The sequence below is a fragment of the Macaca nemestrina genome, chromosome 10 (assembly GCF_043159975.1).
Source record: "Macaca nemestrina isolate mMacNem1 chromosome 10, mMacNem.hap1, whole genome shotgun sequence".
Classification (NCBI taxonomy): Eukaryota; Metazoa; Chordata; class Mammalia; order Primates; family Cercopithecidae; genus Macaca; species Macaca nemestrina.
In genome coordinates this window covers 21,799,671-21,826,044 of record NC_092134.1, presented here as the reverse complement: position 1 = coordinate 21,826,044, position 26,374 = coordinate 21,799,671, and the positions used below count along the sequence as shown (strand labels likewise).

The 26,374-nt window shown below is 41.1% G+C and overlaps 1 protein-coding gene across 19 annotated transcripts in view; it reads right to left on the bottom strand.

Annotated features, from left to right (window-relative positions):
* The window catches only part of LOC105493406 (ataxin 2), a 155,411-nt gene that overhangs the window by 4,534 nt on the left and 124,503 nt on the right, over positions 1-26,374 (bottom strand). For 9 of the 19 annotated variants that reach the window (XM_071071074.1, XM_071071076.1, XM_071071082.1 and 6 more), the window contains 5 exons: positions 22,550-22,582; positions 14,173-14,357; positions 13,724-13,856; positions 7,980-8,033; positions 414-559 (listed from right to left, as the gene is read on the bottom strand). In XM_071071074.1, coding sequence (XP_070927175.1) covers positions 414-559; positions 7,980-8,033; positions 13,724-13,856; positions 14,173-14,357; positions 22,550-22,582 — 551 coding nt within the window. The remainder of the gene's footprint in view (positions 1-413; positions 560-7,979; positions 8,034-13,723; positions 13,857-14,172; positions 14,358-22,549; positions 22,583-26,374) is intronic. The other 10 variants (XM_024796463.2, XM_024796464.2, XM_071071072.1 and 7 more) reach the window with 3 other exon arrangements.

Sequence of the window (26,374 nt, the reverse complement as noted above, 5' to 3'; positions counted from 1 at the left end):
CTGAGCATACTAAAGTTAAACAAGACTACTGCCCCAGGGAACTGACAAATATCAAAGTCTTTACCTCCATTAGCAAACATAATTCAAGAAGCTCATAGGAAAATAACCTCATCACATAAACCTTAATTAAAATTTAAAAGTCCCAAGCAAATAGGAATTTGCCTTATGAACCTTATGCTAAATTTGATTTTTCATTAACGCAAGTTTCCAGAGCTTATCCTATCACCTATTATCAATATGTATCTTAAATGTGATTCTTAAAAAAAGCAACCACCCCAGGGGCACAGCTGTATCCATCTTCATGAGAGTGGACATGCCATGTGTTCTGACGATGCAATACCTGGCACCTGAAGAAAGCACTCAGATACTAGGATGAGGAAGCCACTCCATGCAGACCTCTGAGTTGCCCTTACCTGAACAGGGCTGGGTGCAGGATGACTTCCACCATGTTGGCTTTGCTGCTGTCCAGTGGGGGTAGCTGAAGGCTGAGGGTGTGGAGTATGTGGGTGCAGGGTAGCGTTAGGGTGCGCATACTGCTGAGCAAGGGAGCCCGTGGAAACTAAAGTGAAAGAAAAAGGAGCATGTACACAACCGATGTGTGACAACCTGCATCGCTCCTCTACACTTCATCAACTGAACTTTCTTGATGGTTACAATGCATAACTCACGCCACTACCAATTTCTATAGGTGACTCCATTAAAATCATCCATTGTCTTGAAAAAATAAGTGTAGCTATTGCTTAACAGACTAGCATTTGGTTCATATAATACAGCTCTACATATGATATTAAAATCAAATTAGTTTGCTTTTACTCTGAACAGTCACTAGGTTTTCCCAAAAACACAACTTGAAGGCACAGGCAGAAACTACTCAAACAAGTGCATTTTAGGCGCACACTCTTTAGCTCAAGGCCATTATCTGGCTAACCTCACCATGCTACTGCCCTGGAGCAATGTCCTGAGGGCACAGACTGCATTGGGTGTGGTGGTGGTGGGGGTGTGGGCACTGTGTATGGTATGTGGCAGGGCCAGGGATCTATCATCAGGGCCGAAGGCCCACAATCTCTCTCAGCTAATCACAGCAGCCCCTCTGCCATTCAGTTTACTTCCCAGGCCCTTAATGGAGGATCTCCCACCTTTGCTTTATAAAATATAGAAAAGTAAACTCCCTTCTGAGTGCCTCAGCCCTTTAGAAAGAAATTTATTAGAGTAACTTCAAAGGACAACATGATGGGCCAGTTTAAGTCAAAATAAAGATAAGAACTGAAAGCCAATTCTTTGTGAATCGCAGCATGGGCCAAACCTTGGTACAAAAACCATTTCTTCATGTCTTTCATTTTTTTTTTTTTTTTTTTTTTTTGAGATATGAGTCTCACTCACTCTGTTGCCCAGGCTCACTGCAAACTCTGCCTTCCAGGTTTAAGCAATTCTCCTGTCTCAGCCTCCCGAGTAGCTGAGATTACAGGCATGCCACACCACACCTGGCTAATTTTTGTATTTTTGTTTTTTTTTTTTGGAGACGGAGTCTTGCTCTGTTGCCCAGGCTGGAGTGCAGTGGCGCGATCTCGGCTCACTGCAAGCTCTGCCTCCCGGGTTCCCGCCATTCTCCTGCCTCAGCCTCCCGAGTAGCTGGGACTACAGGCGCCCGCCACCGCGCCCGGCTAATTTTTTGTATTTTTAGCGCGCCCGGCTAATTTTTTGTATTTTTAGTAGAGACGGGGTTTCACTGTGTTAGCCAGGATGGTCTCGATCTCCTGACCTTGTGATCCACCCGCCTCAGCCTCCCAAAGTGCTGGGATAACAGGCGTGAGCCACCGCGCCTGGCTAATTTTTGTATTTTTAGTAGAGATGGGGTTTTGCCATGTTGGCCAGACTGTTCGCAAACTCCTGACCTCAAGTGATCCGCCCACCTCAGCCTCCCAAAGTGCTGGGATTACAGACGTGAGCCACCGTGTCCGGCGTGTTCATGTGTTTCAAAAACAGTAAGTGGAGAATCAGAAGCAGAGTAGGATGCGTTCACTGCTTCCAGTGACTATGGACAGCACAATGATGATACAAAACTAACCTCCATGTGGCAATGAGCTGAGAACAGAGCGTTCTCAAGACAACTCTAGCAAGGCATAGTTCCCAGCCCTCTCTTGAGAAATGAATCCTAAAATCCCTCAAGATAATAAGCTCATACACAGAAATGATTCCAAAATAGTTTCCCACATTCTTCATATAACGTGTTAGCGAACACAGACATATGCAGGACTGATTGGGGAGAGAAGCAAGCACAGCTTTGGGACCAGGCACCCTAGCTCCAGCAGTCTGGTAAGCAAGGCTGCCGAGTCACCAGCATAGATGACTAGATGACTCTGGGTATATCCCATGTAAATGGTGTGCAGAGGGTTAGGCAAGGCACATGGAGCAGTGCTATAATGCTAGGTGTTGTAGGACTAAGGGCCACCAACTCTCCAGCCCAGTTACATCTCGAGATGCAAAGCCATCTCTTAGTAGAGGAAAGGGCAAGGCAAAGAGCCAGTTCTAGGATCACCTGTGCATCCACTGCCAATGCCATAGCTGGCATTAATATTCCTTCATACCCAGTTTAGACTGGACACAGCAGCTTTGTTTATACACTGGGAAAATTTTCCAGACTGTAGGAATTAACATATGCCAGAACATTTTAACAAGAAAACTGTGGCAACATATTCTCTGAATGTTTTTAAGGGTAGTGAATGTCTTCTGGGAGCTAGAACAAACGTACAAACGATGAACAATTCTGAGCTTCAGTCTCATGAGTCTATGAAGACAGTCCTTTTTTTCTAACTTGCTGGCTTATTAACAGGCCCTCCATCATCATCATACTCATTAAGTTTACTTCCAGCTCCCCCAAGTTGTATAGGCACTGACTTGGTCTAAAAGATTTGATGTAAATTTCGAACCCGAGTTTGTTGTTTGTTTTTGTAAAAATCTTACGTTCATCTTAAAAATGTATGTATTTATTTATTTAATTTTTGACAGGGTCTCACTCTGTTGCCCAGGCTGGAGTGCAGTGGCGCCATCTCGGCTCACTGCAACCTCTGTCTCCCAGGTTCAAGCGATTCTCCTGCCTTGGCCTCCCGAGTAGCTGGGACTATAGTCAAGCATCACCATGCCTGGCTGATTTTTGTATTTTTAGTAAAGATGGGTTTTGCCATGTTGGCCAGGCTGGTCTCGAACTACTGGACTCAAGTGATCCACCTGCCTCGGCCTCCCAAAGTGCTGGGATTACAGGCATGAGCCACTGCGCCTGGCCCTGTTTGTTTATTTTGAGACCCAGTCTTGCTGTCACCCAGGCTGGAGTGCAGTGGCACAATCTTGGCTCACTACAGCCTCCGCCTCCTGGGTTAAAGTGATTCTCCTGCCTCAGCCTCCGAGTAGCTGGGATTACCTGGCTAATATTTGTATTTTTAGTAGAGACGGGGTTTCACCATGTTGGTCAGGCTGGTCTCGAACTCCTGGCCTCAAGTGATCCGCCCACCTCGGCCTCCCAAAGTTTTAGGATTACAGGCATGAGCAACTGCACCCAGCCTAAAAATTGATCTTTGAATAATAAAAAAGCCCCTTGTAGCTAAGCAGCTACTACGGTAGACAGCGCAGTTTTGTTGTTGTTTTGAGATGGAGTCTCGCTCTGTTGCCCAGGGTGGAGTACAGTGGCGTGATATCAGCTCACTGCAACCTCCACCTCCTGGGTTCAAGTGATTCTCCTGTGTCAGCCTCCTGAGTAGCTGGGACCAAATGCGCGCCTGGCTAACTTTTTTTGTATTTTTAGTAGAGACGGGGTTTCACCATGTTGGTCAGGCTGGTCTTGAACTCCTGACCTCAGGTGATCCACTCATCTTGGCCTCCCAAAGTGCTGGGATTACAGACGTGAGCCACCGCACCTTGCCACCAAAAGTTCTACTGGATAGTGATGTCTACAGTTGTCCATGGTCCCCTACTGTTAAACCATTAGCACTAACCCCTACCCCCAACCCAGCCTCTTAAAAAAGTCATTTGTAGCAATACTAAATCTGTCTAAGGAAAAGCAATTCCCAAATCCCAAATTCTGTTCATGGTGGTTCATAAAGATATAGTACAGAATCTCAGAGGGTTTTTTTTTTTAACTTTATTCAAGAAATTTTGTACTAAAAAGTTGTAAATTTCACGTTTAATTACCTTCTAAGCAAAGTACTAAGAATATTAAAAAGTAACAATAAATATAGAAAATAATTATGCCCATGAAGTCTCATAATTAAGTTATTCATCAACTGGAAAAATGTAAAAATCTTGAAATCATTTGAAGAGAAAAGTAAAGATGAAATATTTTTACTATGCATTTTTAAAAGGCATCTCTGCAATTTAAGTTTACCAATATTTAAAGACTATAATACAGTGTTCTGATCTATAGCTAATCTGCATGCATAGCACAAATACTCAAGCTGAGTGAATGCACATAGGCTTTGTTTAAAAAAACAAAAACAAAATCCTTTCCCTACCTAAATACCAGTAAACTGCAAGGCATTGATTAAAAACAAGATGAACAAAAATCACAAAGGATGTGTAAAATATGTATCACATATTGCAAACAAAATTTAAAAAGTTAATTAGAAATATTTCCCTTCTCAGCATTTTGGTAGGCCGAGGTGGGAGGATCACCTGAGGCGAGGAGATCGAGACCAGCTTGGCCAACAGGGGGAAATCCCGTCTCTACTAAAAATACAAAAATTAGCTGGGCATGGTGGCGGCGCCTGTAATCACAGATACTTGGGAGAGTAAGGCAGGAGAATAGCTTGAACCCGGGAGGTGGAGATTGCAGTGAACTGAGATCACGCCATTGCACTCCAGCTTGGGCAACAAGAGTGAAACTCCGTCTCAAACAAATAAATAAATAAATAAATAAATAAATAATAATAATAAATTGGGAGAAATGTGAAACTTATACTTTAAATCAATACTCATAACAAAAATACAGTTCGGCTCCTTGATAGGCCAGTTAAGTAAGAGTGATACAAAGTGGGGTAGGAAGAAAATTTAAGTCAATGAAAAAAATAGCTTGGAAGACAAGAGAGACAAGAAAGGAACTGGAGGCCAAGGCGGGTGATCACAAGGTCAGGAGTTCAAGACCAGCCTGGCCAAGATGGTGAAACCCTGTCTCTATTTAAAATACAAAAAAATTAGCTGGACGTGGTGGCAGGCGCCTGTAATCCCAGCTACTCTGGAAGCTGAGGCAGAGAATTGCTTGAACCCAGGAGGCGGAGGTTGCAGTGAGCCGAGACTGCGCGACTGCACTCCAGCCTGGATGACAGAGCGAGACTCCATCTCAAAAAAATAATAATAATAATAAAAGGAACCAAGATAAGGTAAACAAGGAAAAAACACAGGAGAGTCAGGGAAAAGGAGAGTGCAGCGGGAAGGGCCGTGGGTTCTGACCCATGCATATTATTTCACTGCTTTTGTTATACATGCTCATTCTGGCTAAAGATCCCAGAGATGTTAAAAATAAAGTGAATTTTCTTTGTAATTCTGATTTATTCATCAGTTAAACTTCTATTTATAAAACTTAAGAAGTCTTCATAAAATCTTTTGGATTAAAGATAATCAAAGACATAGGCTTCTTTGGTCCAGACATAGTCCAGAAGTTTCCCACTCAGTGTTCCTTGACATAAATATTTAAGATTCTAAATATATGATCAGTCAAAAATCCTTAATAACACTAACCACATTCCACAACTAGTTTCCTCAGCTGTGATCTCACTGAAGCAAATTCAGTACATAAAGCTGTGTGTTTAATTTGTTACTAGGTTTTGTCATTTTGACTTTGGATGCACAAGTCATAAGAGATCACCAGCACTGCCAAACTTTAAAAATAAAACAAAATCTTCCAACTTGTAAATTTGATGTTAAATTCAGAAAAAGGGAAGTGAAGGAAAGCTGAAAACTCCAAAAGGGGAATAAAAGGCAACTTGACCAAACCATCACAAAATGGCTTAGAACAGGGGAAAATGAAGCAGCAAATTAAATTAGCAGCCCAACTGTTAGTTTCTTTTAAAAAGTACTGATACTCCCTTTTAAGGGAAGTTGTGCTAAGGCAATTAAGGCTTAGGTGTAATGATTAAGGACCTTTCAGCTACTTACCAGGAAAACGACACCAAACTACTAACAGAGACAGTAAGATGGTGAGGATAACTACATTTGAGACCTCAAATTGAGTACATAATAACATCACTGATTGACACTACCTTTTAGACACTACAATCACATAGTTTCCCCTTTAATAGTATATACATACAGCAAGACTCCTTTTTAAAGAGCATCTATTAAAGGATTAAATTTAACATTTCCTAGCACCAAATAAATAATATATATATATGCACACATATACATATGTATGTATGTATGTATGTATCAGTTTATTTTTGGATACCAAGTCATGGTATAATTAACAAAGATTTAAGGTCAAATGCATTTTAAATGCTAATATGGCATTTAGTAGAGTCAGACATTGAGTCACCCCAAAATAACTCAAAATGTTGTACCTAACATAAAATCTGAATCCTTAATATCCTCTAGAATACAATATTTCATACAAGGTGACAATATTAATGGCACAAATTTCTAAAAGATTTCTACAAATATTAGTACTCTTTCTATTTAAATACCAAAGTCCAAGAGACTAGCCTTATTTTTATTTTTATTTTTTTGAGACAGAGTCTCTCTCTGTTGCCCAGGCCTGAGTGCAATAGTGCCATCTTGGCTCACTGCAACCTCCACTTCCAGGGTTCATGGAAATCTTGTGCCTCAGCCTCCCAAGTAGCTGGGACTGCAGGTGCGCGCCACCATGCTTTTGGTAGAGATAGTGTTTCACCATGTTGGCCAGGCTGTTCTCGAACTCCTGGCCTCAAGTGATCCACCCACCTCGGCCTCCCAAAGTGCTGGGATTACAGGCGTGAGCCACCGCATCCGGCCCTTATTTTTACAAATTGCCCTACCAATAGGAAAAATGTACCTTACAAGTTCATTTCCAAAAGAAAGCTCTGCCCAGACTTTCTCCATGAAGGAGCAACCATTTCTGTACTTTTTGCCAGGTGGGGAGAGGGGACCCGTGCTGTCCAAGATAATGACCTGAGAGGTCATGATCTCTTGTGCTTAAGAGTTCAAGACATCCTGAGGGGTCTGCTTCCTGAATATTTTATTTTTTGAGACAGAGTCTCGCTCTGCCACCCAGGTTGGACTGGAGTGGCATGACCTCGGCTCACTGCAACCTCTGCCTCCAGAGTTCAAGCAATTCTCCTGCCTCAGCCTCCCGAGTAGCTGGGATTACAGGCACATGCCACTACACACAGCTGATTTTTGCATTTTTTAGTAGAGATGGAGTTTTACCATGTTGGCTAGGCTGGTGTTGAACTCCTGACCTCAGATGATCCACCAGCCTCAGCCTCCCAAAGCGCTGGGATTACAGGTGTGAGCCACCGTGCCCGGCCCTTCCTGAATATTTAAAACCTTTAGCCATGCACAGGACTGAAAAGTTTTTCCCTTAGTATTTCATCAATCCTATTCAATTAAAAATCCTGGTAGGCATAAATTTCTTCTTATCAGAATATAAACAAACATTTTAAGTTTATACTAAGCTTGTGGCTTGGTGTGTGTGTGTGTGTGTATACGTGCGTGCATGTATAAAGCTGTTTAGGAAAAGTTTCTCTGAACAAGGAAATTATTAGGCATTTCCCAGTCACATTTGCTTGGTATGCAAAAATTGATTTCTGAAACAACTCCATTTTTCATTAACTCCAGCCTTCTTACTAAACTGCATTATATTTCCATTTTAAAAACTGAATTATTTACAGATATAAATACTTTCAATAATTTGACTGGCACAAGGAAAATACTGTTCAACAAGTCTACACCCTTAACATGTATTCTTTAAAAAGTGTTTTACTGTACAATTAAAAATTAGTATAAAAAACCCAACTCACTGGCAAAGTAGAAAGAAGGGCTTGTCTCCTTGTTGTATGGTAATTTGGGACATGCTGAATTTGGGAAATAGAAAGGTAAATTAGCCTTTTGAGGTGTGCATTTTCCGAATTTTCTGGAAAGGTTGACATATTAGTAATTTCTTTTTGTATTCATGCATAATTATTTTTATAAGAGATGACAAGCACTTTAAACATTGTTACAGAATTTTAAAAGAAAGAACTAAAGCGGAAGACACTGTTCTTCTGTACTTAGCTTAGGTGTCAAGTTATCATGCTGACTTGCTTAAAAGTGAAAGGAATAAAATAATTATCTAATAAAAAGACCAACATGGCATTCTACTGAACAACCTTGATATAAATCATGTACCAAAATGAAACAATATTTACCAAGTTTAATTCAATAGACACACAATTTTGCAAAACATTACTAATGGAGATGTCATTATCCTGAAAGATCATCTAGCAATGGATCCAAAACTTTAGGAACATTGCAAAAATATAAACATGAATATTATCATTTCTTATTAAAACATGTCTGCATAAAGGGATAGGGCATATGAGTGAATTTAAATACACCTGGAAGGATACACACAAAATGTTAAAAGGCAGTTGTCAGGTGGAGGGATTATGGATGCTTTTCACTTTTTTTTTTTACTTACTGTATTTTCTTACTTATCTTACTAATCTACATTAAACTACCAAAAACAAACCAAAACAGGATTCTGGATCTAACTCTTCCTAATGGCCCTAGTTAGAAAAGTTTATTACTCTTTATCACCATAAAACAAAATTAGATGAATTAGAGGAGTAGATGTGAGGCTGGGCGTGGTGGCTCACATCTGTAATCCCAGGACTTTGGGAGGCCCAGGCAGACAAATCACGAGGTCAAAAGTTCGAGACCAGCCTGGCCAAGATGGTGAAACCCCGTCTCTACTAAAAATACAAAAATTGGCCGGTTGTGGTGGCGCATACCTGTAGTCCCAGCTACTTGGGAGGCTGAGGCAGAAAAGTCACTTGAACCTGGGAGGCAGAGGTTGCAGTGAGCCAAGATCATGCCACTGTACTCCAGAATGGGCGACAGAGTGAAACTGCCTTTAAAAAAAAAAAAAAAAAAAAAAAAAAAAGAGGCCAGGCGCGGTGGCTCAAGCCTGTAATCCCAGCACTTTGGGAGGCCGAGACGGGCGGATCACTAGGTCAGGAGATCGAGACCATCCTGGCGAACACGGTGAAACCCCGTCTCTACTAAAAAATACAAAAAACTAGCCGGGCGAGGCGGCGGGCGCCTGTAGTCCCAGCTACTCGGGAGGCTGAGGCAGGAGAATGGCGTAAACCCGGGGGGCGGAGCTTGCAGTGAGCTGAGATCCGGCCACTGCACTCCAGCCCGGGCGACAGAGCCAGACTCCGTCTCAAAAAAAAAAAAAAAAAAAAAGAATAGATGTGATAGATGTGATAGGAAAAAAAAAAAAAAAATTAAAGTAACTTCTTAGAAGGGATGGGGTAGAGGCAATGATGAAAGTTAGATAAAGAGGCCAGGCGCAGTGGCTCACACCTGTAATCCCAGCACTTTGGGAGGCTGAGGTGGGTGGATCACCTGAGGTCGAGAGTTCAACACCAGCCTGACCAACATGGTGAAACCCGATCACTACTAAAAATATAAAAATTAGCCAGGCATGGTGGCAGGCACCTGTAGTCCCAGCTACTCAGGAGGCTGAGGCAGGAGAATTGCTTGAACCCAGGAGGCAGAGGTTGCAGTGAGCCAAGATTGCGCCATTGCACTCCAGCCTGGGCGACAGAGCGAGACTCCATCTCAAAACAAAACAAAACAAAACAAAACAAAACAAAAGACATCAAAGAGATGAGGTTTTTGACAAAAGCCCTTTCTAAGATAGCTAGAAAGAGTACAAGGTCAATAATTTTTTAGAATGTAATAAATAACTCTCCTATTTGATCAATTTAACTGTTCAGTAATGTTAGCATATTTGTATTAAACATACTAAAAATTTAAAAACAATAATCAGGATTTCATTTTGCAGTCATTAGTGGTCTTATGTTTTCAATGCCTTTGGCTATGGCCATAACAATGAATGAGAAAAGGTGACATAAAATTGTCACCAACATCTGGGTGTACGTTCTGTTTGCATTAAATGTTTTAAAAACCTAGATAGGATGTAGCTTAAAAAAAGCACAATTCATACTCAAAGTATTTGGTTCCTTTGAGAAAATTTATGGCAATATATTTAATATATTTATAAAATATAAATCCTTCAGGGAAGATGAGTATAAAATTAACACTTCTATGTAAGTTTGTTATAGTTTATAAGAATGTACTTCAAATTTTGTTTATATTTGATATAATAAGGCTTTGAAAGTCTAATAATTCAAATAAACCACTGAAGATTTAATGAAGAATGTGCTTAAGCAGATTAAATTATGGCTTATGATGGCATAGAACAAAACAATTCCTTCTGATGTTTTCTTTTTTTAAATAGAGACAGGGTCTTGCTCTGTCACCCAGGCTGCATTACAGTGGTGCCATCATAGCTCACTGTAGCCTCAAAGTCCTGGGCTCAAGTGATCCTCCCATCTCAGCTTCCCGGGTAGGCAGGACTACAGGCACATGCCACCATGACTAGACTTTTTCTTTTTTTTTTTTTTTTGGTAGAGATGGGATCTCCCCATCTTGCCGAGACTGGTCTTGAACACCTGGGCTAAGCGATCCTCCACTTCAGCCTCCCCAAGTGCTTGGATTACAGGTGTAAACCACCATGCCCAGCTCCTAGTGTCCTTTTTAGGGTCTTAAGCACCCCAAAGGGAATCTTGATTAACTAGTGATAATCACAATAAATCCACACCCTTGCTCCTAGCCTGCCTCCACACAGACAGCAATTAAATACCACCTGTGTAAACTGCAGGAGAGTAGTTCATGTTTGGCTGAGTAACCTTCTCCTGGCATGAAATAACTGGTTCTAATGACTAGTTCGTTCCAGATTTCACTGGACTTTAGATCTAGTGCTGTGTTTTATTTGCAACATTTCCTATTTGCCCACACATAAATGGACTTTAGGGTCTAAGGCCCCACTGCTCTTCAAATGGACATGTTCTGGGAAGTAGTTATGAAAATTATTCGTACCTCAAACACAGTATTTACCCTATAGGCTGTTTCAAAATAAATGAACATTCATCCAAAAGATGAAGCCAGATGTTGGCAGTGAATGAACACATGGGAAGAAAGATTCTGCTTAACATTACAGTATTATTGCTACAATGTCTCAAAAGCATTGGTACACAAATATCTACTCTCCAAATGCAATGGAAATTTTAGCTCAAAAGTTTCACATCTGATTCCAAGGGGAGCATGCCAAAAAATGGAAGGAAAGAGATGTTTTTCCACTTGTTAAATCATGATGTATTCACCAGAAATGTACAAACAATCATAATGAACTTTTAACCTAGGCCTTTAGCAAACTGGAAAATTGTTAAAATATATACAAGTTGCATAAAAGCCAGCATGATGAATCAATCGTGCCTTTTCACGCATATGAAGTCCTGGTTAAGACAACTAAAGACAAGTCAAATGACATGGAGTCATAACCAAAATAATAAACCAAGTCAGTTTGTCAGTATCTTTTACAATTAAATTACGGATGGGCTTCTTGAAAAAAATGTTTTCCAAAATGTAGCAATCACACAATTTTTTATTTAAAATGTAAAATCCACAATAAAAAGTTGAAGGTGATAATGTGGGAAATTAAGACTGGGCTTAAGTTTTATAAAACTAAACACCTTTGATGATGTACAAATTCCTATCAGCAGTGAGTCTTTATGACAGACAAGAACCTCCAGGAAGAAAGCATAAGCTGTGGGTTACAGGTAATAGGAAGGATGATTGCTGCTGCCCAAGTCCTATTCTCATTAACCTACAGAATGTTAAAACTTTTAACACTCTGTTAAAAAGGACAGAGGTGATATGAAAAGTAGTAATGTCTAAAGAAGAGGGTTTGCCAGAAATCTGTAAATTCTTTTTTTTTTTTTTTGAGATGGAGTCTCACTCTGTCGCTCAGGCTGGAGTGCAGTGGCGCAATCTCGGCTCACTGCAACCTCCACCTCCTGGGGTCAAGCAATTCTCCTGCCTCAGCCTCCCAAGTAGCTGGGATTACAGACACCTGCCACCACACCCAGCTAATTTTTGTATTTTTAGTAGAGACGGGGTTTCACCATGTTGGCCAGGCTGGTCTCGAACTCCTGACCTCAGGTGATCTGCCCGCCTAGGCCTCCAAAAGTGCTAGGATTACAGGCGTGAACCACCACGTCCAGCCTGAAATCTGTAAATTTTTTTTTTTTTTTTTTTAAACAGAGTCTTGTTCTGTCGCCCAGGTTGGAGTGCAATGGTGCGATCTCAGCTCACTGCAACCTCTGCCTCCTGGGTTCAAGCAATTCTGCTGCCTCAGTCTCCTGAGTAGCCAGGACTATAGGCGCGTGCCACCGCACCCGGCCAATTTTTTGTATTTTTAGTAGAGACGGGGTTTCACCATGTTGGCCAGGCTGGTCTCGATCTCCTGACCTCATGACCCACCCGCCTTGGCCTCCCAAAGTGCTGGGATTACAGTCATGAGCCACTGTGCCCAGCCTGTAAATTCTTAAATAACTCAGTTTTGCCTAGACATACTTGTTCAGGACATCTAAACTTAAAAAATAAAAATTTTATATTCTTAGTATTTCAAAAAGTTTAAAAGAGGTTTTAAAAATGAAATGTCAATGTAGCTGCATGTAACTGTAATCTCATTCTCATAGCAGTACACTTTTCAACTGTACAAATAAACCAAAATTATCCCCTACTCCAAAAAACCAAAAATGCAAATAGGAAAACTAAATGACACTACAGTTCTCAGAAATATTCAGAACAAAACATCTTAATGAAATCAGTACTATTTAAAAGCATATTCTGAAAAACATTTGAAGCAATCCATTAATTCTATATCATAAGATATACAAGTGGACATTTAATTTTAAATTATCAACAGTGAAAAATCTGTTATTTTGGTACTTTAGACAGCTGCTAAGTTGATCAACACAAATTTTTCTGTTTAGTCACAAAATGAAGATGGGTTTTTGCTTATTACTGTCACATATAAATACTGCTTAGTTTTACATAAAATACTTCTCATTTTCATTTCAGCATTCTGTTTACATTGGTTATAAAGTGTGAATCATGTCTAAAATATATCTAATATTACATAATATTCAACCACTTAAAATACAGCATGATGTAGAAACATAGCATTATCATTATAACAAACAGCAAAAACAAACAAACAAACAAAAACAAACAAAAAAACGAATGCCCGTGACCCACAGATCAAGTAGTGAAGCAGAATGTTTTCATGCTGAAAACGCTTTTATGCTTTTATTATTATAAAATTCTCTTGCACGTCATAGGATATACCAAAGCATAATACTGATGAGGAAGAGGAGAAAGGTACCTTTCTCCACAAAGATGCTTTGCCATTATAAACATCATTACATTTTAGTTAAAGCAGGAGAGAGATCTGAAGACCAGGTACAGAAGTAGAAACTATTTGCCAAGACTTATAAAGCAAGTCAGGCAAAGAAACGAGTTCATCTTTTCCTTCAGATTCTTGACCCTCAATGTCATAAAAGGTCAGGTTATTCTTAGAGTATGTTTTCAGAAACTTAAATTAAGAAGAGTCACACACACTGGAAAAGACAAACAAAGTGCTTCCTACCATACATCGCATGCGTCTGCTCATGAGCCCCGTACTGAGTTGCTGAAGAAGACACTAAACCAGGCTGGGCATGTGTTGGTGGTGCCATCATTCTAGCATTACCCTGTATTACAGGACTATAGACATGAGGATGCTGTGTTCAAACAAAAAATAAAGAAAGAACATCAATACTGCAAATAGAGCCAAGCGGACTTTAGTTAAGATTTTTAACTCCATGGTTTCCAGATTTCCAGAAACAACTGTAAACTCTCAAATCTTTCTTGGCTGTTTCCTCTGAACCTGTTACAATGATCAGTAACCTTTGAATATATATTAAAAAGGGTCCCCAAGTCCTTATCTATCTACCCTACCATCACACAAAAGCAAAAATTATAAAGGAAAATCCCTTTACCATATTAAAAGCTTTTTTAAATGGTACAAAAATTAAGAGTTAGCCCTACCAGCCTTACCTGAGACTGATAATGTGGCACATGCTGAACAAGGGGCTGATTTGGGAACTGCTGAGGACTGTAGGCAACATATTGCGTGGAGTAAGCTGGTGGGGTGGCTGCAATCGGTGGGCCCGCTGCTGACGCTGGATGCATCATGGCACTCTGATGATGCTGGTCTTGCCGCTGTTGGGGCATATTTGGTACTGCAGAAAAAAAAGCAGACTGCCTATTAAACAGTATCTCCACAGCATAATACATGTGTTCACATGGTCTAGGAGGCTCTGAATGATTTGACCCTGCATCTGCGTCTCTGATGCCATCTCATACCACTCCCACTTCTGCCACTCTGGGTTGTCTGCGTATCATGCATGCTAGTCCTCAGTCTCAAACACCAGTTCCCAAATCCCAGCTGGGATAATTCTGCCTTATCCTTCAGGTGTCAGCTTGAAAGCAACTTCCTCAGAGAGACATTCTCACATGGCCCTCAGACTTGATCAAGTCCCTGGAACAGACTCTTACAGCATTTTGAAATCACTTCTCATATGATATTTTCTGGGACAGGCACTGCATTCATTTTGAGAAAAACAAAAGTATGACCAAAGAGCCAAAACAGATCCAACACTAACTTTCTATCTTCCTCATTTCCTACCACCGAATCCTTGTAACACTTCCCATTCTTTCTCAAACCCAGTATAACACAGCACCATGTAGCATATAGCAGGTTTCTAAATAATAGTTCTTTTAAAAGACTACTCTATGTCTTATCTTAATCCACACAGGTGGTCTGCGTGTAAGGGCCTCTCCCTGTTACAACTCCAGTTAAGAATTCAGCTCAACTGTCGTCTCCAATGTGAGGTTATTTTCCAGTTCCTCCAGCACAAGCTAGCTACTTTCCATGTGCCTCTTTCCTCACACATTTCTTACAGCACTATTGTCTGTGACCTATTTCTGGTGTGGCATTAACCAAGCCACTTCAGGAAAAGAATTATGGAATGACTGCTTACAACTAGGTATAAGCCACAAAGAATATAGAACTTGTTCATAAAATCCTAAGAACTGATTATATAATTAACTGCAAATTTGTGGCTAAACATTCACTGACTTGCTGAAATTTGGGAGAGGTCGTTACAAATTATTTTATCTATGTAGAAAAGTAAACCTGAAAATTTTTCTACATTTTATCTTGGATGCATGTATTTAAAAAGCACCTCCTTTTGGTAGACAAAAAGCCACTGAAAACTATCACTTTTATCAAATGAAAGTTTGTTCAATTATGCTCACTAACTGAGCTTAAACTATTCACTATTATTACTTTGTTACTTATTACCTTCCCGTATATTTAAAACAAATTAAAAAGCTAGTCAAGTATACTATGGTGCTATTATTTAGATATCGTGCGTCTCCACCAATTTTCATGTTAAAACATGATCCTCAGGCCAGGTGCAATAGCTCACGCCTATAATCTCTGCACTTTAGGAGGCCAGGGTGAGCGGACTGCTTGAGCTCAGGAGTTTGGGACCAGCCTGGGCAACATGGGGAGACCCTGTCTCCACAAAAAATACAAAAATATTAGCCAGCCGCGGTGCTGTGCATCTATGGTCCCCACTACTCAGAAGGTTGAGGTGGGAGGAACATTTCAGCCAGGGAGGTAGATGCTGCAGTGAGCCATGATTGCACCATTGCACTCCAGCCTGGGTGAAGACGTGAGACCCTGTCTCAAAAAAGGGGAAGGGAGGGGACAGGAGGGGAAGAAAAGAAACCAAGTCCTTGACTCTGCCTGTTACTTGAAAAATGTTAAAAATATTTTTATCCAACACCTCAAAGGATTGGAATTTAGTAAAGGAGCAGGGTAAAAACTAACATACAGACAGCAGTAGCCTTCATATGTGGTACTTCATAAGTAATCAGTTAGAAGATGCAATGGAAGAGAAGTCCCTGGGTTACATTAACATTAAAAAAGAACCTACCTAAGGCATACACTGAAAAAAATGTACAAAACCTTAAGGATAAACTTTATTTTTATTTATTTATTTTCTTTGAGACAGAGTCTCGCTTGGTTGCCCAAGCTGAAGTGCAGCGGTGCAATCTTGACTCACTGCAATCTCTGCCTCCTGGGTTCAAGCGATTCTCCTACCTCAGCCTCTGGAGTAGCTGGGACTACAGGGGAGCACCATGCCTGGCTAATACTTGTTTTTGTATTTTTAGTAGAGACGGGGTTTCACCAGGTTGGCCAGGCTGGTCTCGAACTCCTGACCTCAGGTGATCTGCCCACCTCCGCCTCCCAAAGAGGTGGAATTACAGGCGTGAGCCACCGCATACAGCCAAGGATAAACTTTAATATGCTACTGAAGGTATACTTTGTTCTTGAACAGGAAGACTCAACATCATAAAGACATCAATCATTTCTTCTCAAGTTAATTTATAAGTTTATTGTGATTCTGGCCTGCCATGGTGGCTCATGCCTGTAGTCCCACCACTTTGTAAGGCTGATACAGGCAGACTGCTTGAGCTCAGCAGTTCGACACCAGCCTGGGCAACATGGTGAAATTCTGTCTCTATAAAACACACAAAAATTAAGCCGGGCATGGTGGTGCTCGCCTGTAGTCCCAGCTACTTGGGAGGCTGAGGTGGGGAGATTGCCTTAGCTTGGGAAGTGAGGCTGCAGTATGCCCAGATCATCCCACTGCACTCCAGCCTAGGTAACAGAGCGACCTTGTCTCCAAAAAATTAAAAAAAAAAAAAAAAAAAAAAATCCCTAAGTTTATACTGACAATAAGAATCAACAACAAAAAAAACCCATCTCATTGGTTACCTTTGGAGGACAACAGAAAACCAACTCATTATTTTGAAGACTGCCTTAAAAAGGGAAATGATTAATATTTTAAATTACTCTTCCTCAGGGTAACCAAACAGCTGGATATGGTAAAGTTTTTCTTTATAAAAATATTCCAGGTAATAATTGAAGAAGGAATGAAAGAAAAAGAATGTCACCATTCTGTAACCCCTAAGGAAATAATGGATCTTGGGCTAGACAATTATCATCAATGGCTGCTAAAAGACAACAACAAAAAAAGTAAGGCACTAAAGGGAAATATTATCTCCTGGATAGGTAAAACATCTAGGAACTCATTGGCTACTCCTATCAGGAAAAAGACTGGTTACACTACATGACTCCTCACTGAAAGTACATACATCTGTGAAACACGGGAAAAAAAAAATCTTATCAAGCCTCCATTATCTACTATCCGTTTACAAAGATTACAGGGGACAGAAGTCTACTTTAAATATCAACACAGGGATACAGTCAGCAAAATTCAGATGGTGGGAAAAAAAATACACGACAAGTTGGATTGTACAAAGATACGAAGAAGACAAAAACTAAGGGAAAAACTATAATTAAAACTATGAGGGCTGAGTGCAGTGGCTCACGCCTGTAATACTGGCACCTTGGGAGCCAAGGTGAGCAGACTGCTTGAGCTCAGGAATTCAAAACCTTGTCTCTACAAAAAATACAAAAATTAGCCAGGTATGGTGGCATGCACCTTTAGTCCCAGCTACTTGGGAGGATCACCTGAGTCCAATTGGTCGAGACTGCACTGAGCTGAAATCATGCCACTGCACTCCAGCTCAGGTGACAGAGTTAGACTCTGTCTCAAAAAACAAACAAAAAAACCTATCACTTGGCTGGGTGTGATGGCTCATCCAGCACCCCACTAAAGTGCTGGCCTGTAATCCCAGCACTTTAGGAGGCTGAGATAGAAAGATATCTCAAGCCCTGGAGTTTAGGACCAGCCTGGGCAAGATAGCAAGATGGTGAGACTCTGTCTCAAAAAAACAGACAAAAAACAAAGAAGAAGAAAGACAAGACAAGAAAAGCTGGCAAGGTGGCATGTGCCTGTAGTCACAGCTGCTTGAGAGGCTGAGGAGGGAGGAGCTCTTGAGACCAGGAATTCGAAGCAGCAGTGAGCTATGATTGCACTACTGCACTCCAAGCCTGGACAACAAAGCGAGACCCCATCTCAAAAACAAAAAACAAAACCAAAACTGACTTCAAGATACACATTAAAATGTTGATGAATAAACGGATGCAATGTCTAGAATTTGCTTCAAAATAATCCAGTGGACATATAGCTTAAGAGACAATGGGTAGAATGAAACATGACTGGCCTAGGTTATTAATGTCTCAAAACGTTCATAATAAAAAGTTACCACAAGGCTGGGAGTGGTGGCTCACGCCTCTAATCCCAGCACTTTGGGAGGCCGAGGAGGGTGGATCATTTGAGGTCAAGAGTTCAAGACCAGGCTGGCCAACATGGTGAAACCCCATCTCTATTAAAAATACAAAAGCTGGGCTACTTGGGAGGCTGAGGCAGGAGAACTGCTTGAACTCCAGAAGAGGAGGTTGCAGTGAGTTGAGATTGTGCCACTGTACTCCAGCCTAGGCGACAGAGCAAGACTCCATCTCAAAAAAAAAAAAAAAAGTTACCATAATATGAAACAATCACAAAAAAAAAAAAGATGTCAACACATAAACAAATCCAATTTGCAAGCCTGATTTGGACCCTAATTGGAACAAATTAATTGTAAAAAGATTTATCTTTTCTGTGGGATTTTTTTTTTTTTTCTTCTTTTTTTAAAGAGGGAGTCTTGCTCTGTCACCCAGGCTGGAGTACAGGGGCACGATCTCAGCTCAACTACAACTTCCACCTCCCAGGTTCAAGCAATTCTTCTTCTGCCTCAGTCTCCTAAGTAGTTAGAATTACAGGTGCCTGCCACCGGGCCCAGCCTAAGATATATTTTAAAGATCACCTGGTTTTAAAAAGGCAACTGATTTTTTTAGTAGTAATTTTAGAGTTCATATGGAAAAATAAACAAAATTCAAAGTAATCTGAAAAAACAAAAAAATCAGTCTTGGCAGTGAGTGGATGAGAAGGTAGTCCTATTAGATTAGTGAAGCAGAGTGAAAAATCCAGAAACAAATTCAACCACAAATGGACACTTGGTATATGATAAAATGACATTTCATAACAGTTTGTATGACCATAATGGAATTACATTATTATCTATCTGTCTATCCATGCACACACACACACACACACACACACACACATATACACACACTTGCACTTTAAATACAGGGTCTCCTTCTGTCACCCAGGCTGGAGTACAGTGGTGCAATCACAGCTCACTGCAGCTTTAAACTACTGGGCTCAAGCAATCCTCCTTCCTCAGCCTCTCAAGTAGTTAGGACTACAGGTGTGTGCCACCACACCCAGCAAATTTTAAAATTATTTTGTAGATATGGGGTATTCCTATATCACCCAGGTTGGTCTTGAACTCCTGGCCTCAAGCGATCCTCCTGCCTTGGCCTCCCAAAGCTCTGAGGTTACAGGTATGAGCCGCTGTACCTGGTCAATATGATATACTTAGTAGATGATAAAAAAGTATTTGAACATAATCCAACAACCATTCATGATCAAAAAGAAAACCCACCTCTCTGCAAATCAGGAACTGAAGTAACACCTAACTCTATGCTTAATAGTGAAAGACAGTTTCACCCCTAAGAATGGAAGCATGGCAAAATCTCATGCTTTTTTCAGTAACACACCAGTACAATAAGGCCAAAAAAAAAAAAAAAAAACACCACCAACATGGTGATTAGATCATGACTGTATGTTTAAGTCTTAAAGGACTGCCAGAAACAGTGGGCTTACCAATGCATCAAGATACAGGATCAAATTAAAAAATCAAGTGCATCTCTATTTACAAATAAACAAACAGAAGTTTTTAAAACATCACTCACAACAGCACAAAACAGATGAAATACTAAGGGATAAATTTAAGAAAGTGGCACAAAATTGATACAAAGAAAACTAGAAAACACTGGTGAAACTTAAGACTTAAATAAATGGAGCAGTATATGATGACATCAATGAAGATTCCATATTGTGAAGATATTTCTCTCAGAACTGATACAAATATTCAGTGCACAATCCTATGCTGATTCTAAAATTTATTTGGAAATTCAAAGAATGCAGAATAAGAACAATTTTGATGAGAATATAACTGGGAGACTTATATGAACTGACTTAAAGGTTGATTACAAAGTAACAGCAATAACGAGAGAATTGGCATGAGGATATATACAAAGATCAATACAACGAAACAGTTCACAAATATACATATATACATATATGGTCAACTGAATTCGATAAAGCTGGGCACAGTGGCTCATGCCTGTAATCCCAGAACTTTGGGAGGCCGAGACGAGCAGACCACCTGAGGTCAGGAGTTCGAGACTAGCCTGGCCAATATGGTGAAACCCTGTCTCTACTAAAAATACACAAACAAATTAGCCAGGCGTGCTGGCAGGAGCCTGTAGTCCCAGCTAGTTGGGAGGCTGAGGCAGGAGAATGGCGTGAACCCGGGAGGCGGAGCTTGCAGTGAGCCGAGATCCGGCCACTGCACTCTAGCCTGGGCAAAAGAGTGAGACTCCATCTAAAAAAAAAAAAAAAAAAAAAAAAAAAAAATTAGCTGGGCCTGTAGTGGCGGGCACCTGTAATCCCAGCTACTCAGGAGGCTGAGGCAGAATCGCTTGACCCCGGAAAGTGGAGGTTGCAGTGAGCCAAGGTCACACTACTGCACTCCAGCCTGGGTGACAAGATTTCAAAAAGAGAAAAAAAAAATAAAGCCATCAATGGAAAACAGAGGCTGGTGCCAGAGAAATCGAGTAAATATTTATGGTGGAGAAAATGAAGCTCGACCTTTACATCACACCCTACACAAAACCTAACTGAAATCAACCATACACCTAACCATAAAAACATTCATAACCTAGGGTAGGTAAAAGATTTCTTATTATGATACAAAAAAGCATGAACCTTAAGAGAAAAGCTTGATAAATAAGGCTTCATTAAAATTAACAATACTGGCTCTTCAAAAAAACTGCAGACTGGGAGAAAATATTCACAATACCTGTATCTGAGAAAGGACTTGTAACCAGAATATATAAATAACTTAAAATAATTTACTAAAAGTAGTAACTTTACTTTTCACAGTAAGAAAAGAAACATGATTTTTTTTTTTTTTTTTTTTTTTTTTTTGAGACAAGGTCTGGCTCTATTGCCCAGGCTGGAGTGCAGTGGTGCAATCTCAGCTCACTGCAGCCTCGATCTCACCTCCATCACCCCTCAAACCCCTCACAACCTCGCTCAAGCGATTGTCCCACCTCAGCCCCCCAAATAGCTGGGACCATGCTTCTGTGCCTGGCTAATTTTTCCTTTTTTTTTTTTTTTTTTTTTTCCAGACACAGAGTTTTGTCATGTTCCTCAGGCTTGTCTCAAACTCCCGGCTCAAATGATCCATCCAGGTTGGTCTTCCAAAGTGCTGGAATTACACGCATGAGCCACTGCACCCAGCCAGAAACACTGAGACAAAAAGAAACGTTAGGACGGGCACAGTGGCTCACACCGGTAATCTTAGCACTTTGGGAGGCCGAGGCGGGTAGATCACTTGAGGTCAGCAGTTAGAGACCAGTCTGACCAACATGGTGAAACCCTGTTTACACTAAAAATACAAAATTAGCCAGGCACGGTGGCGCATGCCTGTAATCCCAGCTACTTGAGAGGCTGAGGCAGGAGAATTGCTTGAACCTGGGAGGCAGAGGTTGCAGTGAGCCAAGATGGCACCACTGCACTCCAGCCTGGGCAACAGAGTGAGATTCCATCTCATAAATAAATAAATAAAATGAAAAAAGATTTGAAAAATTTACTAAAAAAAAGGTTGACAGCCAAAAACACACACACACATGACGAGGTGCTCCTCATCAGTCATCATCAGGGAAATGCACATTTAAGATCACAGTGAGGTAACCCTATGACACCCATTAGACCTACTGAAATTAAAAAGATAAGACAATACCAAGAGTTGGCAAGGATGCAGAACACTTGGAACTTGCATATGAACCTGATCAGCTGGAATGTAAAATGATACAATCACTTTGGAAGTTTGCTAATTTCTTATTAATTGAAATATGTATTTACCAGGCAGTGTGTGGTGACTCACACCTGTAATCCCAACACTTTGGGAGGCTGAGGCGGGTGGATCACTTGAGGTCAGGATTTCCAGACCAGCCTGGCCAACATGGTAAAACCCCGTCTCTACTAAATATACAAAAAAATTAGCCAGGCGTGGTGGTGCATGCCTGTAATCCCAGCTACTTGGGAGGCTGAGGCGGGAGAATTGCTTGAACCCGGGAGGGGGAGGTTGCCATGAGCTGAAATCACGCCACTGAACTCCAGCCTGGGCAACAGAGTGAGACTTCATCTCAAAAAAAAATTAAAAAAAATAATAATAATAATAAAATAAATTAAAAAAAAATAAAATATGCACTTACCATACCTCAGCAATTCCAATTCTAGGTATTTAACTAAAAGAAATAAAAACACAAATACTTGTACACAAATGCTCACAGCAGCTTCATTCATAATAGCCACAAGCTGGCAATAACTCAAATGCCCATCGACTAGTAATGGGTAAATTAACTGTGGTATAATCATAAAATGAAATGCTACTTAGCAGAAAAAGGAATACGCTGGCTGGGCGCAGTGACTCACGCCTGTAATCCCAGCACTTTGGGAGGCCAAGGTGGGTGGATCATTTGGGGGCAGGAGTTTGAGATCAGCCTGGTCAACATGGTGAAACCCCGTCTCTGCTAAACAAAGAAAAAAAAAAAAACCACAAAAATTAGCCAGGCATGGTGGCGCGTGCCAGCAATCCCAGCTACTTCGGAGGCTGAGGCAATAGAATTGCAGACCAATTCTGGGAGACAGAACAAGACTCCATCTCAAAAACAAACAAAAAAAGGAATAAGCTGATATTAACATGAAGCTCAAATTACTACACTGTTTAGGACACATATATGAAATTATATACCAAGCTTGTCCAACTTGCGTCCTGGGACGGCTTTGAATGTGGCCCAACACAAATTCATAAACTTTCTTAAAACATTATTAAGTTTTGCTATTTTTTTGTTGTTGTTCATCAGCTATCATCAGCGTGTTAGTGTATTTTCTGTGTGGCCCAGGGAAGCCAAAAGATTGAACATCCCTGTTATATGCTGTTTGATTCCATTTATTAAAAAAAAAATCTAGGGGCTGGCTGAGGTGGCTCACATCTGTAATACTAGCACTCTGGGAGGCTGAGGTGGAAGGATCACTTGAGCCCAGGAGTTCAACACCAGCCTGGGCAATATAATGAGACGTTTCCATAAAAATTTTTCTTTAAGTAAAAAAAAAAAAAAAAAACCCAAATCTAAAAAAAAAAAAGAAAGAAAAAGAAATCTAGAGAGGATAAATGTAATCTACAGGAAAAGAAGGTAGATCACTGGTTAACTGGAGCTAGTGGTAATAAAGTACAGTTGGACAGAGAAGAGGAACAGGCACAATGTTTTCCATCTTCACTGATGAAGCAAGTAGTTACATGAGCAAATGTATTTGTCAAAACTCATTAAAATGTAAACATAAAAAGATAAGCATTTTGTTGTATGTAAATTACAGACTAATAAAACTGGTTAAAACATCTTAGTCATTTAGAACAAGATAAACTGGATTCACATTTTATACTTTAAGATAAATTCTAAAATTAGCCAGGCTTAATGGTACAGGCTGGTCTCAAACTCCTGAGCTCAAGTGATCCTCCCACCTCAGCCTCTCAGCTTCCCAGAGTGCTAGGAGGCAGGCAGATCACAAGGTCAGGAGTTCAAGACCAGCCTGACCAACATGGTGAAACCCCGTCTCTACTGAAAATTCAAAAATTAGCTGGGCGTGGTGGCACACCCCTGTAATCCCAGCTACTCAGAAGGCTGAGGCAGGAGAATCGCTTGAATCTGGGAGGCGGAGGTTGCAGTGAGCTGGGATAGCGCCACTGCACTCCACCCTGGGCGACAGCAAGACTCCATCTCAAAAACAAATAAACAAGAGGAAAGGAGTCTTTTCAACAAATGAGGTAGGGACAATGGATATCCACAAGCAAAAAGAAAAACCTGGACCACTACTCTCATATCATATACAAAAATTAACTCAAAAGAGATTGTAGACCTAAATGTTAAGAGCTAACCTATAAAACTCATAGGAGTTTTATGGGAGTTTCATAGGGGTGAATCTCTGTGGCCTTGTGTTAGGCAATGCTTTGTTTGATATGACATCAGGAGTGCAAGCAAGAAAAGAAAAAACAAACAGATAAATTGAACTTCATCAAAATTAAAAACCGTGTTACAAAGAACACCATCAAGCAAGTAAAAAGATAACCTATAGTCTGGGCACAGTGGCTCGCGTCTAAAATCTCAGCGCTTTGGGAAGGTGAGGCAGGCGGATCATTTGAGGTCAGGAGTTCAAGACCAGCCTGGCCAACATGGTGAAATTCCGTCTCTACTAAAAATACAAAAATGGGCCAGGCACAGTAGTGCACGCTTATAATCCCAGCCACTCTGGAGGCTGAAGTAGGGGGATCGCTTGAGCTCAGGAATTCGAGACCAGCCTGAGAAGCATGGAGAAGCTCCATTTCTACAAAAAATACAAAAATTAGCCTGGTGTGGTGGCGTATGCCTGTAGCCCTAGCTACTTGGAAGGGTGAGGCAGGAGAATTGCTTGAACTCAGGAAGCGAAGGTTGCTCCAGCCTGGGCGACAGAGTGAGACTTCATCTCAAAGCAAAACAAAAATACAAAAAACCACAATAACACTTCATAACCACAAGAATGGACAAAACCCAAACCAAAGACAGTATCGGTTATTTATAAGGACATGGAGAAACTGGAACACTTGTACATTACTGAAAGAAATACAAAACGATGCAGCTGCTTTGGAAAAGTTTGGCAGTTCCAACACAGCAATTCCTCTTCAGGAGAAATGAAAATCTAAGGCCACATGAAAAAAAAAATTTATTTATTTATTCTTTTGAGATAGTCTCACTCTTTCACTCAGGCTGGGGTGCAGTGGCGTGATCTCAGCTCACCGCAGCCTCCGCCTCCCGGGTTCAAGCGATTCAGATGCTCCTGCCTCAGTCTCCTGAATAGCTGGGATTACAGGTGCACGCTACCATGCCAGGGTAATTTTTGTATTTTTAGTAGAGATGGGATTTCACCATGTTGGCCAGGCTGGTCTCAAACTCCTGACCTCAAGTCATCTGCCCACCTCAGCCTCCCAGAGTGCTGGGATTATAGGCAAGAGCCACTGCTCCCAGCCTCATATGAAAATTTGTACATGAATGTCCACAGCAGCATTACTCATTACCAGAAAAAGGAAATAACCCAAATGTCCATCAACTGATGATAGGTAAAAGTGGTATATTTAGGCCAGGAGCAGTGGCTCACACCTATAATCCCAGCACTTTGGAAGGCTGAAGGAGGTGGATGACTTGAGGCCAGGAGTTCAAGACCAGCCTGGCCAACATGGCAAAGCCCTTTGTCTACTATGTTTGTTTTTTGTTTTTTGTTTTTTTGAGACGGAGTCTCACTCTGTCGCCCAGGCTGGAGTGCAGTGGTGCCATCTCGGCTCACTGTCAGTTCTGCCTCTCAGGTTCATGCCATTCTCCTGCCTCAGCCTCCTGAGTAACTGGGACTACAGGCGCCTGCCACCACACCTGGCTAATTTTTTGTATTTTTAGTAGAGACGGGGTTTCACTGTGTTAGCCAGGATGGTCTTGATCTCCTGACCTCGTGATCTGCCGACGTCGGCCTCCCCAGGTGCTGGGATTACAGGCGTGAGCCACCACGCCCAGCTATTCCTTTCTCTACTATTAATAAAACTACAAAAATCATCTGGGCATGGTAGTGCATGCCTGTAATCCCAGTTACTCAGGAGGCTGAGGCAGGAGAATCACTTGAACCTAGGAGGTGGAGGTTGCAGTGAGTCGAGATCCCACTACCGCACTCCAGACTGGGCAACAGAGTGAGACTCTATCTCAAAAAAAGAAAAAGAAAAAAAAAAGGTTAAAAAAAAAAATTTTTTTTTTTTTAAGTGTTAAGTCGGGCATCGTGGTTCACGCCTGTAATCCCAGCATTTTGGGAGGCCGAGACGGGTGGATCACCTGAGGTCAGGAGTTCGAGACCAGCCTAGCCAACATGGTGAAACCCTGTCTCTACTAAAAATACAAAAATCAGCTGGGTGTGGTGGCAGGCCACTGTAATCCCAGCTACACAGGAGGACAAGGCAGGAGAATCGC